The sequence below is a fragment of the Myxocyprinus asiaticus genome, chromosome 23, assembly GCF_019703515.2.
Source record: "Myxocyprinus asiaticus isolate MX2 ecotype Aquarium Trade chromosome 23, UBuf_Myxa_2, whole genome shotgun sequence".
In the NCBI taxonomy this organism is placed as follows: domain Eukaryota; kingdom Metazoa; phylum Chordata; class Actinopteri; order Cypriniformes; family Catostomidae; genus Myxocyprinus; species Myxocyprinus asiaticus.
Genome location: NC_059366.1, coordinates 17,205,948 through 17,226,806, shown reverse-complemented (window position 1 = coordinate 17,226,806; position 20,859 = coordinate 17,205,948). Strand labels below are relative to the sequence as shown.

Sequence of the window (20,859 nt, the reverse complement as noted above, 5' to 3'; positions counted from 1 at the left end):
CATTAGCATCCAGGTAATACACTTAGATGTTTTTCCAATTTTACGTTTGTAGCAGCTAAGATGCATTACCCCTTAGGGTATAAAAAGGTTCCTGTTTGGCTGTATATCTTACAAGATTTAAAAATCATTTTTAAAACATTTGTATAATAATACTTACAAAAATAAAAAAAAGTGCCATGGTAATACAATACATTTTAAACATGTGCCATGGTAATACCATGTTTTTTGGACATGTGCCATGGTATTACCATGTTTTGTTTTAATACTTTGTTATTTTTCAGTTATACGATGGTAATAACATGCTTTTTGGATGTGTGGCATGGTAATACCTTGTTTTTTTTTTTGGTCAAGGTACCATGTGTTTTGGATGTGCAATGGTAATGCCATGTATTTTGGACATGGTGCCATGGTAACATCATGTTATTTTACATGATACCATGGTAATACCATGTTTCAGGATGTACAATGTTAGTATAATATTCTCTGAAGTAACTTGGAGTACCTAGTAAATACCTTGCTATATAAAACTCTTTAGGGAATTTAATGGCCAAAAAAAGTACAACAAATTAATTGCTAAAATATTGTGATGATTCAGTATATCGGCCGGACATTTGCTTCTTTCTCTGTCCCAATAATTTTCTCATAGCTCTCCACTGTTTATATCTAAAAAGATTCAATAGAAATTGTGCATCCCCCTCGGAAGAGTGAACATAACCATGATTTTCAAAGTGGCTTCTGTTGACTGTATTCCATTAGTGAACCCCACTTTTTTTTTCTTACTCTTCTTTCTTTTCAGCTGATTTTGTTCATTCTCTCATCTTTCCATATCTGTTGACAAACATTCAAACACATGGCTGAAAACAAGAGAAAGAACTCTTGAGCACAGTTGTCACACTTGACAATGTATGGAATGTTAATATTTGCAGTTGGCAGACATTCCATACCTACATATATCCTTTTTATCTCTCCTTATTTAATGGTTTGTGCCACCTTGTGTGTTTGTTGTTTTCTGAGGTATATGCAAAAAGTGGCATCAATTATGTTAAACGAGTGTTTGATCTGTTCTCTGCATCTTTCTCTGTGTATCTGACAGTTAAAAGCCTGTGAAGATATGCAGTTCCCTCTTGTTTGACTTCCTCTTAAAAGGTCCTTTCATGTGTTTATGTGCTCACAAGCGTGTTTCAATCTGGCCCTCTCTCTTTTACATTCAGCTCACATCTCTTTCAAGTTAGAGCGTTTCAAGCATAGCGTGTCACCTTTTATATTGATCTTTTGTTTTAACAGTGCACACAGAGCCAGATGCGTGTTTGTGTATGAAACACTGTTGATAATCTTCCTCCTCTCTTCAACAGCAACTCCTGCGAGAAATGCATCAGATGGCCAGCCGACCATTCGCCACCATCAACGTCGCCTTGGAGACGGATGAGGAGCCGCCAGACCTGATTGGTGGAAACGTGAAGGTTAGCGTGACCTTTTGTGTGTTGACATCAGAGTTGGGTTTAGAGGGAGTGCAGTCACTGCATATGGTAATGTTGGGAATGAGCAGAGAGAGCTGAGTCACTGTCTGTGTTCTAAAACAGAGTGAGCTGACTCGATGTCTACTGTTTACCTGAGCTGCTACCTTCTAAGACAGCATCCCACTGGGTTTTCATGGTAATGGAAAAGCTGGAACTATCAGGGAACTTTAAAATTGTTATTTTCAGGCCTGGAATAGAAATAATGGAAATAAAATGAATAGTTCACCTGAAATTGATCATTCTCTCTTCATTTACTCATGCTTATGCCGTCTCAAACTAAAACTGCGAAACACAAACAAAGATATTTTGATGGAGATATGGTGTGAATATATCCATACAATGCAAGTCAGTGGGGTCCAGCACTTCTGCATGCTCAGAACTAGGGCTGCAACTAAGGATTATTTTGATAATTGATTAATATAATGATTATTAGAACAATTATTGCAACAATTAATCATTACCTCTTAACCAATTATTTAGCTTGTGCCCCGACTTAAAAGGTTGTATTAAACATGCTTACAATAAAGAGGATAAAATCATCTTTTAAAAATACCTAATACCTAAATGACATTCACTGAATTAAAGGGAAAGAAATACTTTTTATTAAGTTTAATTCAGTAAAGAAATTCACTGCAAAAAAAATCCTATTTTTATCAAGTGTTTTTGTCTTGTTTTCCATTTAAAATGGTCTAAAAATCCTTAAAACAAGATACATTCACTTGAGAAGCAACATATAAGATATTTAGACTTGCCTTAAGAGAATGTATCGTAAATATAAGAGTATTTTGTGTATAAGTGTATTTTTTTACTTGGTTATCCTTCTGCGAGTGCACAGTGCAGTAAAGACAGAATATACTTATATTCAAGATCTATTCTCTTAAAGCAAGTCTAAATATCTTATATGCTGCTTCTCAGGTGAGTGCATCTTTTTTTAAAGGATTTTTAGATATTTACAAATATTTGTATTTTTACTATTATATTCAACATTCTCAGATAACAATTTACTTCTTCTGCAGTATAGCTGCTAAAGAAAATTTATTTGTTGAAGGAGTTTTAGATATTTATATTGAAAAACAAAACAAAAACAAATCAAAAGCATATTTTGTTGCAGTGTATAATGGGGCGAAGACTACCCTCTCACCTTTCTGTTCACTTCAATCCATCTTTAACTCACAAAAAACAAACACACTCTTATTAAAAAAGCTGCATATTGCCAATTTTCTTCATAAGAAATGAACAGTTACATATACTATGATTCAGTAAGTCAGGAGCCATCATGTTATAATCTAGCTGCATTACGCGACAGAGTGTACATCAGCCGGATGCAGTTTCAATCTCTCCCCCTTAGATCAGGACATTCGCGCAACTCATAGAAGAGGCGCTGACCGCACAGAGAAATGCCAGTTTTGGAGTTTGTAGTTATTTACATGATCTGCTTCCGTATTATTTGAACTTTAATAAAGCTGTAACGCATTAGATATAACTGCATTTAAGATGTAACGCCGGAGTGTTTACTTTAAAGACGCTCGACACGCAAGTTTTGCTTCAGCTGAGCGGTAGCTCCAGCTCCACTTATTCCACAACGAGAGTGCTTCTGTATTTACTTATTTTGTATTATTCCCTAATACTTTGCGATCTACATCACCTGAAGCTGTTTGGAAAGTTTAGAGTGCATCTGGACTCTGAGCTTTGTAATTCTTCCTCTCCTCAGTCAGGCGCAAACTGCAGTGCTGCTCTTGTGCATCATCATTAGAGTTTAATGTGATCTCACGTTACATTAAATTAGATCAAATGACTATTCGACAATGAAAATTTTTGTCAACAATTTTTATTGTCGACATTGTCTATAATTAATCGTTTCAGCCCTACTCAGCATGTTTACATGGGCAGAGCATATGTACCGTGCTCTGTGTATGCATCAAACCTGAGGGAGTGTGATCGAGCATCAAATATTGATCATGCCTAGGAGACTGCAGATGTCAATATTTACAGTGAAAACTGAGTTACATTTTGGACTGTTCTCACCCAAAACCGATCGTATTGCTTCAGAAGATATAGATTAAACCATTGGAGTTTGATGGATTACTTTTCTCCTGCCTTTGTCATTTTCGGAGCTTGGAAGTGTTAGACTCCATTGACTATCTCCATCAAAATATGTTCGTTTGAGCTCTGCAGAAGAAAGAAAGAAAATCATATGAGTTTGAGATGGGATATGGGTGAGTAAATAATAAGATACAATTATAATTTTTAGGTAAGCTATCCCTTTATGAAAAACCTTAAGTCATAAAAATTCTATAGTGTATATAGATTTTGTAGTTTTGCTCTGCTGTAAAGCATTTCATTGGCTTGCCATTACTCTTCATTAGTGTTTTTGTAGAGTTGAACTTGTCTGCAAACCTCTGTGATATCAGTCTGTGCAATGGGCATCTTATTAGAAATATCTATACACTAGTGAGTATTATCATGTAAACGTATTAATTAAAAAAATTAGTACCCAACATACAAATGAAAATCTGCCCAGCTATCTTTGTAAAATGATTTCTAAAAATCCTTATCCAGTAATCATGAATAACTGGAAAGGTCATGGAAATTCATTGGCCAAAAGTGGGAAATTTGATAATAATGGAAATTGAACTCATAAATGACTGATTTGAAACACTACATAAGCAGCAACTCACTTTGAACTGGACCATGCGAATACTGTAGCACTCCTCATGTGAAGCGCATAAGACACTGTACACTCACAGTTGGTTCCGATAGAGTTTCCCATTAGCACATTGCTAAGCTACTTTAACAACATTATGTGATTAATAAACAAAAAATAAATGGAATGCAAAATGTTTGGCAAAATAGTCCATGTTTAATTCAGTGGAACTATTTATTGATACTTTTCACTGTTAGTATTTCATTTCTTAGGGTGTAAATGGAAACATTTACAAGTGTAACTGTATGACTTCACAAGAGATTTTGTTTGCAATTATCTTTCATCTCTAATGTGCATGAAAGGAAAATAATCCTGTAAATTTGAGTATCAGAGATGTTTGAAGAGGATCCCTAAGGTACCCCTTTTTTATTTAAATGTTTTGTTTGTTTATATGTGTTCTCTTTTATAACAGCACTGCACTTTTTAACATGTACAATGCGGATAATAATGTGTTATCTGGTGTTGTTGTTGGTAAATCCCTAAAATGTAACCTTGTATTCATGTAGCAGGTAGTTAAGTCATCATTGTCATAATTGTTTGGTGGATCAACGCCATTGCCAGTGCCCAAATTTGTGTTCATGATATACTGATTAACAACATAGGGAACTATGTAGCAGGATGAGATTTTCAAATTTGGCCCCAAGAAGGCGTCTTACAAGTTTGGAACAGCCTTTGAATTTGGAGTGTGCCTAAAATGCTTAAAAATGCTATCTAGGTTGGCAGCTACAGTAGGGTTTGGAACAGAGCTTCTGTTTCTTAATGTCTCAGAGTGCAGTCAAACTGAGGCCCTTTTTTTAGCCTCTCAGTGGTGCGCTGCGTAAACGTAAAATAAACTTTACACCTGGCGCTTTTATATGGCTACAGCTGGGCTGGCTGTCAAGTTCTGTTCCAGTTTCTAACTTCTGATGATGTTTTGTTTAGCTGTGTTAAATTTAGTTTAGTTTCTCAGGTCCCTCTATGAGATTTGTGACTAATAACTGTAATACATCTGTTTGTTTGTTTTCATGAATATTATTATTTCAAGAATTGCTGGATTGTAATTACTGCTTTTTTTTTTTCTTTTCTTTTTTTTAATGACAGCCGCAAAGTGAAGATCCATTTTAGATTTAGCTCTCGTCTGTGCTCTCTCTCCTGCTCTATCAATGTCCTACGCTCTCTTTCAAGGTTTAAAAGTAATTACAATCTAGCCTTTCTTGAAATAAAAAAAATAAAAAAAAACTATAAATGCAGTTACTTGTCTCAAATCTCATTCAGGGTGTGAAACTAAAGTAAACACAATTAAACAAACACAACAGAGCCCAAAGGAGCTTACGGCACATCAGAGCAGTCAGTGCTGTGGTGTGTGGCCTGTGACACACTCAATATACTGTACCTCTGCCTCTCTCCTGCTCGCTGATACTCTTGTTTACTTTTTTTTTTTTTTATTATAAGAGTTAATTAAAAAGAACCTGTCTTCTGCTTTCTCAATCTGGTTGCCTCAGATAATCGACTGAGCCCAAAATGAGCAACTAATGGGTGTTGTACTGTGCTGTTCAAAAGTGAGTCCATACTTAAAATCTGACACTCAAAATGAAATTTAAATCTGATAATAATTAGAAAGTTTTAGGGTTTTGAAAAAAATTCAAACAAAGTTACTTTCTTCCTTTGAAGCACATGAGATGCTCTTTGAAACATACTCAAATCATGCAGGAATAACATGTATCATCAGGTTTTGCACAAACTTGTGGAGTCTGTGCCAGCTTGAGTGCTTACTGTCATTAAAGCAAAAGGGACATAGCAAATACAAAGAAACTGTGAAATTCATGTTACTTTTTCAATCAAATTGTTATGCAAAACAAATATAATATGTTATGTAAAAAGTGTGTTAGAAAAGTGCAAAATGGCATTTTCACAAGTGGACTTGGACTTTTGAACGGCACTGAATAGCATTGTACCAGTGCATATGCACAACTGACATTAGCTCATCTGGCACCAACAATCATCCATGCAATTATCTAATGAGCCATTCGTGTGGCAGCAGTGCAGTGCAGTGCATAAAATCAAGCAGATATGGGTCAGGAGCTTCAGTTAATGTTCACATCAACCAACAGAATGGGGAACATTTTTTATCTCAGTGATCTCGACCGTGGCATGATTGTTGGTGCCAGATGGGCTGGTATGAGTATTTCTGTAACTGCTGATCTCCTGGAATTTTCACATGCAACAGTTTCTAGAATTTATTCCGAATGGTGCCAAAAACAAAAAACATCCAGTGAGCAGGAGTTCTGTGGACAGAAATGCCTTGTTGATAAGAGAGGTCAGTGGAGAATGGCCAGACTGGTTCGAACTGACGAAGTCTATGGTAACTCAGAGAACCGGTACAATTGTGATGAGAAGAATAGCATCTCAGAATGCTATACTGAGATGGAGGTTGGCGCTGTTTCGGCGGCACTAGGGGGACCTACACAATATTAGGCAGGTGGTTTTAATGTTGTGGCTGATCGGTGTATACACACACACATAAAACCCTCCATACTCAGATGCTGTTCTTTTTAGAGGCTGTAATTGAATTTTACTAGGAGTTTCATCTTTTCGTGTGTGTGTAGGAGGTGTAGGTGTGTATGGCTTTCAAGATAAATGTGGTTTCCCCCTGCTCTGAACTGACAGAGTGGGAGAGAGTAAGGAAGAAAGAGACAGAGAGAGTTGGGGACGAGTGGGGTGAACTGGCCTAGTAGGATTAGTAGTAGTTTAAAGAGTTGAATAGATGAAGAGATGGAGGGATGAGTATACAAGCGCATTGTGTGGGGTGGGGGGTAGGAGAGCCTCAGTGAGCACGCAAACATTCATTGAACAGTCTTTTTATGCATATGCACTAGTACAATGCCTTCACACAGCACACACTGGGGATACTCAGCAGTTAAGGAAAGAGAACAAGTGTGTGTTGGAAAAAGTTTATGTAAGCCTTGGGGCCAAGTGCAATATCAATGTGTGAAATAGGTCAAAGCCTTATTTGTGAATGTGTAGCTGTTCAAAAACCCATTCCTGGTCATAGACATGACAAATGCATGCACATACAACACTTATAAAGAACTTCCATGGAATTTCTAAGTTTTTGGACATGTACCATGCTTATAACCAGGCGCGGCCCACCTATATGGGCATAGCCCCACCTAAATATTCATCCACTTGAAAACAAAGATCCAAACTAGAAAAAACTGCCAATAATGTAATATGTTTGCCCGTAAATGTGATAAAAATCCTGACATATGTATTTACAAGCAGGCCTAGTTAAAGTTTTTATCTATTTTTAAGTCGTAATATAGCTGAAAGCTCTGTCACACTGTGTTTGATATTGATTTACATGTATCCCTCCTGAACTCCACAGCGCCCCTCATTTTTCCAATGGAAATCTGTGGTCAATTATGGAGCCCTCATTGAGATGCATTGGGGCAGAAATGAATCATTAGTGCACGCCTGCAGTGTCACAGATTGCAAACATGGCGAGCACTATTGATAAACGTACTGTATGTGCTGGTTCTATTGCAAATTTAAGACGAATTGGCCATCAGACATCTTGGTCCTGACAAGCCAGACTTAAAAATAGTTTGGCAATCAAAATACATGGGGAGGTGATAAGACATGTTTTGTTTGTCAAAAAAATCATATGTCAAAAATCCTTGGCTCTTGAATCTTTGTTTTAAATTTACTGTGATTTCAAACATTATTATCATTATAAAGCATTTAGGTTTTTAGTACTGTGGAAACATGTAAATGGCATGTAGATAGTTCTGTTTCTCTCCCTCTCCTCCCTGGGGTTCTTCAACAACACTTAAGATTAGAATATAGTATTTGATTTAGATTTTGATCAACATTTGATCAACACTAGTCAACATTTTAAGATAAAGCATTCTTATTTAGAATATTAGAATCAACATTATGTTCTAAGGGTGCGTTTGTGTTTGAATAAGGAGTTGAACAAATTGAATAATGTAAAAAATAAAACGAGAGCAAGATCTGGCCCACCTATATACAATATGTGGTCACGAGCCGCTACTGGTTATAACTAGGGCTAGGTACCGACAACTACCTCATGAAACAAAATATATTGCAATACATATGTCACGGTTCAATATATCATGATACACCACAATTTCACAACTAGATTGCGTTTGGACAGTGGGAAAAGCATGAAAGAGTCTGTAAAAGAAATCGCACTGGGAAATGGCGATCTCAGAGTTCGAGCTTATTTAGATGACCTGCTTCTTCATTATTGAACTGTTTGACATGATATGAATACACAGAGAGATTAATAAAAATATCTTAACAGGGATTTAAAGTATCAATACAATTTCATGAGGATAAAGTATAACAATGTAAAATGTTATCACTACAGCCTAAGTTATAACATGTTCTTGGTAAATGGCAATCATACATCACCATCAGCATACAGTTGTGCTCAAATGTTTGCATACCCTGGCAGAAATAGTGAAATTTTGGTATTGATTTTGAAAATATGACTGATCATGCAAAAAAGCTGTCTTTTATTTAAGGATAGTGATCATATGAAGCCATTTAGCATCACATAGTTGTTTGGCTCCTTTTAAAATCATAATGATAACAGAAATCACCCAAATGGCCCTGATCAAAAGTTTACATACCCTTGAATGTTTGGCCTTGTTACAGACACACAAGGTGACACACACAGGTTTAAATGGCAGTTAATGGTTATTTCCCATACCTGTGGCTTTTTAAATTGCAATTAGTGTCTGTGTATAAATAGTCAATGAGTTTGTTAGCTCTCACGTGGAACAAAAAAGCCCGGTTACAATATGCCTGACAACACCTTGACACACCTCACAGCTTCTGGCACACTGTAATTTGGAGTGACGAGACCAAAATAGAGCTTTATGGTCACAACCATAAGTGCTATGTATGGAGAGGGGTCAACAAGGCCTATAGTGAAAAGAATACCATACTCACTGTGAAGCATGGTGGTGGGTCACTGAGGTTTTGGGGGTGTGTGAGCTCTAAAGGCACGGGGAATCTTGTGAAAATTGATGGCAAGATGAATGCAGCATGTTATCACAAAATACTGGCAGACAATGTGCATTCGTCTGCACGAAAGCTGCGCATGGGATGCTCTTGGACTTTCCAACATGACAGTGACCCTAAGCACAAGGCCAAGTTGACCCTCCAGTGGTTACAGCAGAAAAAGGTGAAGGATCTGGAGTGGCCATCACAGTCTCCTTAATATCATCGAGCCACTCTGGGGAGATCTCAAACGTACGGTTCATGCAAGACGACCAAAGACTTTGCATGACCTGGAGGCATTTTGCCAAGACGAATGGGCAGCTATACCACCTGCAAGAATTTTGGGCCTCATAGACAACTATTACAAAAGACTGCACGCTGTCATTGATGCTAAAGGGGGCAATACACAGTATTAAGAACTAAGGGTATGCAGACTTTTGAACAGGGGTCATTTCATTTTTTTCATTGTTGCCATGTTTTGTTTTATGATTGTGCCATTCTGTTATAACCTACTGTTGAATATGAATCCCATAAGAAATAAAAGAAATGTGTTTTGCCTGCTCACTCATGTTTTCTTTAAAAATGGTACATATATTACCAATTCTCCAAGGGTATGCAAACTTTTGAGCACAACTGTATATCAAAGTACCATTGTGTTACCATTTCTTACTATCATTGTACTGGCCACAGTCCTGTTTTTGCATATGAAATTAGAACCATGTCATTAAACTATCACGCACCAGAAATATGTATTCAGTTCATTATTTTTAAGAGGTTTAATCTACTCTTTCACAGTTTTAATACTTGGTTCTGTTGTGTATTTAAGCAGTATTGATTTTCAATTCATTATGGATATTTTGATCAATGATGATGATTTTTTTTTTTTTTTTTTTTTTACATGGTTAAGCAGGGGGTGGTGTAAGGTACAATGTGAAGCATTTTATAAAAAGAAAGCAATAGGATAAAACTGCAGTTTGATAGACCCCAGAATCTCAATAGTGTCACAGGTGTGTGTACATCAGCTTCAAATGTGGCTCATCCAAACCAAAATCAGAACTCGGAACTATCCATTTTATGTTTAGTGTTTTGAGTAATGCATTTTTTGTATAAAGTGGGGTCCAAAAGTCTGATATTAATTTAAACCTAGATATAAAGTTTTAGAATAATAATAAAAAAAAGTACAGCAAACAATGATGCCCTATTTCCTATGCTCTTTTGCACACCTATGCTCTTGAACTTGTGAAGTTCATGCCAGCTCAAATGCATGTTGTCATTAAAGCAAAAAGGGGGCCTACTGTACGGTACCAAATGCTTAGAGATTCTTTAATTGATATTACTTTCACTCAAATTGTTATGCTGATAATATTATTTATGATGATTTTTTTATTATTCATTTAGAGAAGTATGCTAAATGAAATCATTTTCACTTGCGAGCTCAGGCTTTCAACCCCCACTGTATAAAGTTGAAGTCAGAAGTTTACATACACCTTAGCCAAATACATTTAAGCTCAGTTTTAAACAATTCCTGACATTTAATTGTAGAAAACATTGCCTTTGTCTTAGGTCAGTTAGGATCGCTACTTTATTTTGAGAATGTGAAATGTCAGAATAATAGTAGAGAGAATGATTTATTTCAGCTTTTATTCCTTTCATCATATTCCCAGTGGGTCAGAAGTTTACATACACTTGGTTAGTATTTGGTATCATTGCCTTTAAAGTGTTTAACTTGGGTCAAATGTTTTGGGTAGCCTTCCACAAGCTTCTCACAATAAGTTGCTGGAATTTTGGCCCATTCCTCCAGACAGAACTGGTATAACTGAGTCAGGTTTGTAGGCCTCCTTGCTCACACATGCTTTTTCAGTTCTGCCCACAAATTTTCTATCGGATTGAGGTCAGAGCTTTGTGATGGCCACTCCAATTCCTTGTCTTTGTTGTCCTTAAGCCATTTTGCCACAACTTTGGAGATATGCTTGGGGTCTTTGTCCATTTGGAAGACCCATTTGCGACCAATCTTTTAACTTCCTGGCTGATGTCTTGGGATTTTGCTTCAATATATCCACCTAAATTTCCTTCCTTATGATGCCATCTATTTTGTGAAGTGCACCAGTCCCTCCTGCAGCACAGCACCCCCACAACATGATGCTGCCACCCCCATGCTTCACAGTTGGGATGGTGTTCTTCGGCTTGCAAGCCTCACCCTTTTTCCTCCAAATATAGCAATGGTCATTATGGCCAAACAGTTACATTTTTGTTTTATCAGACCAGAGGACATTTCTCCAAAAAGTAAGATCTTTGACCCCATGTGCACTTACAAACTGTAGTCTGGCTTTTTTATGGCGGTTTTGGAGTACTGGCTTCTTCCTTGCTGAGCAGCCTTTCAGGTTATTTCGATATAGGACTTGTTTTACTGTGGATACTTGTCTACCTGTTTCCTTCAGCATCTTCACAAGGTCCTTTGCTGTTGTTCTGGGATTGATTTGCACTTTTCACACCAAACTACGTTTATCGCTTGGAGACAGAATGCGTCTCCTTCCTGAGGGGTATGATGGCTGCATGGTCCCATGGTGTTTATACTTGCATGCTATTGTTTGTACAGATGATCGTGGTACCTTCAGGTGTTTGGAAATTGCTCCCAGGGATGAACCAGACTTGTGGAGGTCCACAATTTTTCCATGCTTTTTCTGAGGTCTTGGCTGATTTCTTTTTATTTTCCCATGATGTCAAGCAAAGAGGCACTGAGTTTGAAGGTAGGCCTTAAATACATCCACAGGTACACCTCCAATTCAGTACACCTCCTATCAGAAACTAATTGTCTAAAGGCTTGACATAATTTTCTGGAATTTTCCAAGCTGCTTAAAGGCACAGTTTACTTAGTGTATGTAAACTTCTGACCCACTGGTATTGTGATATAGTCAATTAAAAGTGAAACAATCTATCTGTAAACAATTGTTGGAAAAATTACTTGTGTCATGCACAAAGTAGATGTCCTAAACAACTTGCCGAAATTATAGTTTGTTAATATTCAATCTGAGGATTGGTTAAAAAAATGAGTTTTAATGACTTCAACCTAAGTGTATGTAAACTTATGACTTCAACTGTATTTATAGTAACTTTTTCTGTCTCTTTCCTTTCCTATAGTCTGTCCCTAAGCCCATAGCTTTGGAGCCCTGTTTTGGGAATAAGGCTGCAGTGCTCTCCATCTTTGTTAGACTACCCCGGGGCCCAGGGGGCATCCCTCCTCCAGGACAGTCAGGTGGGTCTATGCACCAGTGCTTTGAGCCCCACACCGAGTGTTAAACATTTTTATGCTTTCAGCTGCCAAGACCATTACAATAATGTTCAGAAACACCCTCTTTGTCATCCTGTCTTCTCAGGTCTGGCAGTTGCGAGTGCATTAGTGGACGTATCTCAACAAATGTGTCTGGGATATAAGGAGAAGTCGGGTGGATTGCGTAGTCGCAAGCAGCAGCCATTATCACAGCCCGCCACCTGCATCTGACATTTAGCCCTTGTCTTCTGACCCTGGACCCCTGCCAGGACTGAGTCACAGCAACACACACACACACACACTCACTCACGGCTGGGCCACATTCACAGAAGCAAGGGGGTGTGGTTTATTTCAAGCTGACTCTGATTAGAGAAACTGAATCTCTCCTGGCCAATAGAATAAACCCAAGCCGGGAGAACGCTACAGAAGGAAATGGACTCCTTCGTGACCCTGACTAATATTGGACTTATCCTGGGCCTCTCTATGATATTTAACTTATTTCAGTTGTTTTATTCCATTTTTACAATCAGGAGGAATCCTTGCACTGCTGCATATGTGTATTGAAGGCAACACCCAAACTTACCTTCTAGAGACAGTCTATGGCTGCATGGCTATAACTTGCGCACACACACATACGGGGAGGTGTTTTAGAGGCAAATATATAGTGCATTTTTGTCTCTTTAATCATGGCTCCTTTAGTTCAATCACTACAAATTTGGTTTTATTTCTTAATCATTAATCATGTCTCTTATTTTATGTCTAATGTACTAGCTCTCTGGAATAAGATATGGTATGACTGATATTTGAATATTTACAGGTCATCTGTGCTGTCTCGAAAGAGCTTTGTATGTTTGTCTAAATAAGAAGTCTACATTTTTGCCTTTTCACATCCAATCTATGTTGAATTACCTCCATTCATATGTTTGTTTGCCGATCCGAGACATTAGAGAAAGTGTGCATGCATTCACCGTTGTTATAGCGCCGCTTCTGCTTTTAGCATTCATCCTCAGCTTTTTTCTCAGTTCGCTCTGTCTTATCTGAAATCTCAGGCCATTTCTCAGATAACTTTCAGGAAAGAGGAAGGAAAGGAGAAATAAAAAGCAGACGGCAAGCAACAGGGCACAATCAAAGCAAGCAAGGACCTTGTTTGGGTTTTTCGAAATGTCAAATGTCATTTTTGGCAACGGAGGATTATCTGCATACACACATGCACAACCTGGCTGTGTGTTTGGATACCTCTGGTATTCTCGAGGTATTCTTCTGTGGAGTGGATTGCATAGTGCAAAGGAAAGGTCAAAGATGGAATGAGCAAATGTGACATTATGAAATCTAAACCGCTGTAAGTGCACGTAGCAGCACTGTCATTACATTTTTTCATTCTCCTGTGCCTATAACAGTCTGTGTGCATCAGCATGTGGGCGGATGGCTATATCGAAACGGCACAGATGACCTGGTTGCCAGTTCTAGGTGCGATCTGAGTGCCATGAATAAAGGGACATGGGTCGCTGCGACAGTACAAAGCGTTCAATGCACAACAGCTAATACGACACAAACAGGATGTTCTTAATCTGTGATCTCGACGAAAAATTCATGCCGTGTGAGTGATCAGGTGCGAATGTACAAGTTATCACCGACTGAATGGTACACAGAGACTATGTATGATTTAACAGATCTGTTTTTTTTTAAGGGATAGTTCACATAAAAAAATCTTCTTAAAATTCTTTCATTTACAGAGGCAGAATATGAGTCATTCACTTTAATTGCATCTTTTTTCTTCATTCTGCCTAACATCTTTTGTGTTCCACAGAGGAAAGAAATTAATTCAGGTTTGGAACAACGTCAGGGTGGGTAAATGAAAGAATTTTCATTTTTGGTTGAACTGTCCCTTTAAAAATGGTTATATATAATGAAAGTGGCCCTAAAGGGAAATCACACGCATACACACACAAATGGTCTAATGAAAGGAGCTGGTCTCTCTTACTAAATATGGTTACATTCTCACAAAGCTTTTCACTGTAAGCCTCAAACAGTACTCCTCCAAGCACACACACATGCCGACTGCACCATCTATATACAGTGATACTGTAGATATGGAGTCTGTAGTTTGTTAATATGTATAATGTAGCAGAGAGTGCACTCACGTTTTTTGTACATAGTGATGGACAGTAATTTGAATGCCGTCTCTGTTAAGCAACTTACTGCACTTGATGGGTGGAGTATCCTGGGCTTTTGAAATGTGACTGCATTGCAGCTTCTTTTGTATGTAAGATGGAGAAGGTCATGAACAAACTTTAAACTAGCTGCCCACTTTAAAGAACAAAATCAAAAGACCTGCAAATTTAAACTGACCTTGTAATTATACTTGTACATAAAGAATGGCATAGAGCATTTTGTCTATAATTAAATGGTAAAAGGAACATGACTGTCTGTATATCAATTGTTCTTTTGTGAAAAGTGAATGGTGCAAATTACAGCATTCTTTGTTAGTTTTCTCACCCATAATTTATTTAATGAGGTAATGTGCTCCCTTTGGCAGTATTTTTACTAATGGGTAATTTATGTAGCCCAGGGGGGAACAGCACACACATTGCATAACACATATACATTTAATGTACAGCATTTTATCTCCGTACCATTATTTGTGGTGTTTGCAAAGGCAAGCGTAGCTATTAGTGTGACTACAGGGAAAGTGGGACACTTTCTAATAATTATGTAGCCTTGACAAAGCCAATGTACTGTTATTCTACAAGTTTGGTATAGGGTCTTTCCAAAGTACCTAAACCAAGACAAATATCAACTGTTACTCCTAGAACTTGCGATCTAAATCTTCCAAACGCTGCACAGACCTTCAGACTGTTTTGATTTTGTCCATATCCATATGGTTTTCATAAATCATTTATCTCATGGTCTGTCTGTCTATATGTCTCATGGTTTATCTGTCTTTGTCTAAGTCATGGTTTGTCTGTCTATCTCATGGTTTGTCTGTCTGAATTTAGGGCCTGTGAAACCTTCAAACTTCAATCTTTTAAAGTTTTAACTTTCAGACAAGGCTTTCTTAAGTTTGTTATTGCCATTGATTTTAAAATATAATCTAAATGGCTACATCAGTGTCATCCTATACTAGTTTAAAATGAACTTAATGTTGATTTTTAGTAATGGAGGAATATAAACAATGATAGATGATTAAGCTTGTGTCCCACTTTACCTGTATTTAGACTTGTTGTTTATACTTAACATTAGAGATCTGAGTAAAACCTCTAACCCTAAAATTAAACTTCTGGTATCTTTAAACAATCGAACTTGGGATTTTCGCCTGACATTGATTAAATGGGTGAGAAAAAACATCCCATAGACTTGCATTTAGCAACCAGAATATTATAAGGTAGGCTCTTTTGATTGGTGCTAAAAGCGAGTGGAAATTGTCTCTCACACAGATAAGATTTCTATGGTTAAATCAACAAACCTACCTCCCTACACTAAACCTAACCGATAGTGTCATATAAAGCTAAAGTCAGATGAAAAATGCAATTGTTGTAGCAACAATGTAATTTTGTGGTGCTTCTTTGACACTTTTGGCTCACGTGTCATCTCGCATGCTCTTCGGAACTCATACCCTTGCATCAAAAAGTTCAACACTCTATCAGTTGAACTACTGTGCAATTTGATCATGCTTCATTTCACAATCTTATAAATGTTGTTGGTAATGTGAAGCAAACAGTAAAAGTATCGCCTTCCAAGTCGTGCGCTGTGTGAGGAATAGAATAAAAAGTACGTGTTTATGAACTGATAATCTGCAGTTTTACTCATGATTTGTGTGAAAGAGAATGAAAGTCGTCATAGCACCTCTGGTGTTCATGTCACCAGGAAAGTGCCACGATACAACGAGCTACAGAAAAGTAATTTTGCAAAAATGTAGGTATTAGTAACGATTCAATAAGACCAGATAGGCTATTGTAAACATCTATACTTTTTTTACTCACAAGTCACGACAGGAATGGTAAAATACATTTATCTCTTCTCATTATCAGCTAGCAGAGAAGGAAAAACAATATCATGAGAATGACAGTTTCTCTAGTGCTTCGAATGAAACCTCAGATGCAGTCAATGTGGGATTATGAGAGGGAGCTGTCAAAGTGTCTCAGCTCATGTAGATACAGTGCAGTACACCCATACAATGTTGCTTCATAATTGACTGAAAATCTCACACTATTAGCAGTTTATTTGCATTTGACAAAGTATATTTGCAGAGACAGTGTTTAATAAAATATTCCAATTATTTTTTATGTTGGAGATTGGGCAGGGAGGGAGAATTCTGTAAATAGCGTGACAGCCCCTGGCCTCAAAAGCTGCTCCTGGGTCAAGATATATACTCAGCTATATATTTTAAGTATATCTTGTGGCAGTAGCATCCAAGTAATTGTGAGTTTTACCGACACTAACTTTTTTTTTTCTTTTTTGTGCAGGGGTTTGTTTATGAAAGATCTCAACAGTACTCTTAGCTGTATTTAAAACATTCTTGGACACAAATTCTATACTGTACATCCATATCTGTCAGCTTTATTTTTCAGGAAATAACAAGTAAAATCCACAAATTTCACCCATTTGACAGTTATGCTGTGCCCTTTTCTCACATGAAGCTGATTGGTCAAAAGTCTCTGGAGGTCGGGGGTCAGAGCACAATCGAGAACAAAAAAGCAACAAAACTTTGTTGAATGGCAGAATACTGTGCTGTCAGTCACTAGAAACAATCTATGAACTTTCATTGTGCTCATTCAGATTGACTGTGAAACAGTGGAGAAATGGGGTTAAAAGCTGCTCTGAGTCACATGAACATGAAGTGTTTTAACAACAGTGTTGTTAAATGAGAAGTTTGCTGCAGAATTTTAGACATCCATTTCCACAGCTGAAGTACATGAGAACTGCTCAAGAACCCCACAATAAAAACCATTAAAGACCCCATGAAATCAAAATGGGTGTTTTGTGGCTTTTAGTCAATGTCTGTTAACTCTAAAACCATCGATATGCTAGTGTACTCCTAAAAGATGACAAAACTTTTAATTCAAAATATAGGGTACAACGGGGCTAAAGGCTCAGTGGGGTAAAAGGCTCCATTGATTTTTACTTTCTCCCAAAACAATAAATAGCAACAAAAATGTAATGTCATATAATGTCTAAAGGTTGATTTTGAGGCAGTTTGATCTCATTTAAAAAAAATTTTTTAAATGTTGTACATTTATGTAGCTAATGAAAATTCCTGAAATTAACACATTTCTTTTGAGACAAAATACTTATCATTTTCAGTTTTGATTAAGGTCATTAAATCAAACATTTTCAATACTGTCCAATAAGTGTAAGGATAGTATTTGGGGTAAAAAGCCCCCCTGATGCAGGGGCTGAATGCCCCTATTAAACACATTGTTTTTTTAAAGTTGGGCGAATAGATTTTTTATTTGTATAGACTTGTAGAGATTAGTTTGTTTATAGAATACTTTATGTAATAAAATGCCAAATGTGTTTGAAATTAACAGGAAATGGTAGTTATTTTGAGTAAGCATCATCTTAATTTGTTACTCAAAAAGATTATTTGCATTAGTTGACAAATTGTGCCCTATAACTATTGCCCCGGTATCTACACAATATCACTTTAAACCCTCTAAGGGCCTTTTACCCCAAGTGTGGGGTAAAAGGCTCCCTCACCACCTTGTTTTAAAAAACTGAATTTTGTTTAAAACAACCTCCAGTTATTATTTATTTTCACACAAATTATGTTGCTCCATCAATATTCAATACAAATAAATAAAAAAAGCAAAATTTCCTTGAGGGGTGCCTTTAGCCCCATTGTACCCTTCATGTAAAATTTTCAATATTGGCTTATCTTGGACTATAGGGGTATATCCCAATTTTTGTCCAATCAAATTCTCTCTAGAAAGTGAATGGCCCTCACCTTAATACCACCAACTTAATCTCATGTAAACTGAGAGCAGTTCACTTAAAAATTTAAAAAGGTAACCCTTTACAATAAGGTTCCATTTGTTAACATTAATTAGCAACATTAGTTAAGATGAACTAACAATGTACAATACTTTTACAGCAGTTATTCATCTTAGTTAATGTTAATAAAAAATGTTTTTTTTAAAAAAACATTAAACCACAGTATAAGCAGTCGATACAGTTGGTTGACTTTATTCCAAGTCTTCTAAAGCAAAATGATTACTGAGTGATGTACAGACCAAAATGTCATTATTCACTATAAAATAAAAACAAGGTGCTGAAATATGGTTCTTGCAAAATGACGTCTGGTCATGAGGCGCAAAGAGAACCAATGAGTTTTAATGAATTAGCATATTTGATTTCAGCGCTTTATTCATTATTTCATTATGTCAGGGAGTTGAGAACAACTTAATTTGCATTCTATCACAGAAAGTAATTGTATGGCTTCAAAAGACTTTAAGGAATAATGTGCATGAGTCATATCCAGTGGTGTAATTGTTATCGATTGCTTATACCGTGGTTTTTTTATTTTTTATTATTATTATTTTTTTCTTTTTTTCTTTTTTATTTTTGGAGTCTCTATTCACTTGCATTACATGGTAAATAAACCCTGTGAAGACTTTCTAAATATTCACCTTTTTATGCTTTACGGAAACATATAGGTTTAGAGTAACATTGCGATGAGTAAATAATGATGAATTTCCATTTCTGGGTGAGCTATCCCTTTAAGACTATTGTCTATTTTAAAAAATGGGCTATTCCTTAGATATGCCCTGCCTCAACTTTCTTTTACAATACGGCAACACTGGAAAGAAAATTGTGCTTGTCAAGCGATTTCATGGGGTCTTTAATCCAGATACTTTAAATCTATTGCACTTGTTGCTGTTCACTGTGTCTTACTTAACATTTTCTTAACAAAAGTGCACTCCTCAACTCCAGGACTGCTTGAGAAGGGAAGGAGAAGCATCTCAACAATTCAACCACATTACAAAAATAAAGACCATCTCTGTAACCCATTGAAGCCCATTCTCATGTGAAGTAGCTCTTAGTGTACATTGAAATTACATTGGTTTCCTCTCGTTAACCACTTGTCCTTGTGATTTTTCCTTCAAGCAGACATCACAAAACACACCTCTACCTCAGTGAATATACAACACACAAACCAATGTCTTGCACTCAAAAGAGCTGGGGAAAAAAGCATTAAAATATGGATGATGAACAGATAGGGATTTCTTTTTTGAGATGCATAGCATTGGCATGACTCAGTCGCCAGGCGACTGCATTTCAGTCTCGTTGAAGAGAGAGGGGGTTTATCTTACATGGGAGTCATTTTCAGTCTAAAATAGTTTGAGACACATACACAATTATTTAAACCCTTGAAATCAGTCACTGGGTACATCCAGACAAAGAATCACTAAGTTGCATTGGTGGAACGGTGTAGAGTTTCGTATTTTTTGAGATGTTCGCAGTTCTTGCGTTCTCTCCAAAGGAGTTTTTGAAATGCGGTTGGCAGAGGTTAAAACTCATGAATATACACACACTGTCACAGTTTCATGGTGTTTTGATTGGTTGCTTCATTTTAAAGTTGGAGAGCCAGCAGCAGGAAGGGAAAGAGCCACAGTAATATGGCTAGGCGGGCTGCTGCGGGACTGTTGTCATAGAGATCAGGGGAGGGGAGCGTGGAGTCACCCCACAGTCTGTCTCTCTCGTTCATCTGCAGGAAAAAAAGAAGTTTAGATACATGACATGTTTTGCTTGTGTCCGTTTATATCATTCCTCTGTGTCCTGATGTTTTGTCTGTTCTTTGCATCTGTCGTTTTCACTTTGTTTTTCTGTATTTTACCATTATGTCATCTCATCCCCTTTTCTATTTCTGTTCCTCCATTAGATAGATACGTCTCTGAGGGATACATTAGAAAATGTGATAGACTAAGACACATCTATGGCTTTGTTCAGACAGACAATATCTGACCTAAATCTGTTTAGTTGTTTGTAGTCTGAAGAGCAAAAAAAACACATGAAAAAAAGTTTTTTAAAGCTTTATGGGTTTAAAGAAAGTTAGATTACCTCCAGTGCTTTATACTGACATGTGAACCATCAGTATGTGTATTAATTCTGAAACAGCCATTCATGTATTGACAAAATTAGATTAACCATTTAAAAACTAAATTATTAATTTCAAATCATACTCCCCTTCATGTTTCTAATTTTATTGGCTGTATGTGAGTGCATTTGTTACATAGTGATAGGCCATGTGAATGACAATAATCTAATGTATTAATCCTCATTTGTCTAGCCCACTAAAACTGATTTTGTTGGTGCATACAACCCAAATCTACATAGTTGTTTGTAGTCTGAACTGCAAAAAA

The 20,859-nt window shown here is 36.9% G+C and overlaps 2 protein-coding genes across 4 annotated transcripts in view; one reads left to right on the top strand and one right to left on the bottom strand.

The window, feature by feature from the left end:
* The window catches only part of LOC127414220 (attractin-like), a 110,217-nt gene extending 95,301 nt beyond the window's left edge, over nucleotides 1-14,916 (top strand). For 2 of the 3 annotated variants that reach the window (XM_051652087.1, XM_051652086.1), the window contains exons 27-29: nucleotides 1,353-1,460; nucleotides 12,370-12,484; nucleotides 12,606-14,916. In XM_051652087.1, the coding sequence (XP_051508047.1) occupies nucleotides 1,353-1,460; nucleotides 12,370-12,484; nucleotides 12,606-12,730 (348 nt within the window). In that variant the 3' untranslated portion in view covers nucleotides 12,731-14,916. Of the gene's footprint in view, nucleotides 1-1,352; nucleotides 1,461-11,827; nucleotides 11,979-12,369; nucleotides 12,485-12,605 lie in introns of all 3 variants that reach the window. The other variant, XR_007892764.1, reaches the window with a different exon arrangement.
* A 135-nt stretch (nucleotides 14,917-15,051) lies between these two features.
* LOC127414228 (GDNF family receptor alpha-4-like) overlaps nucleotides 15,052-20,859 on the bottom strand; it is a 223,698-nt gene continuing 217,890 nt past the window's right edge. Inside the window, exon 8 of the mRNA XM_051652111.1 lies at nucleotides 15,052-20,204. Within this exon, the coding sequence (XP_051508071.1) occupies nucleotides 20,070-20,204 (135 nt within the window). The 3' untranslated portion in view covers nucleotides 15,052-20,069. The remainder of the gene's footprint in view (nucleotides 20,205-20,859) is intronic.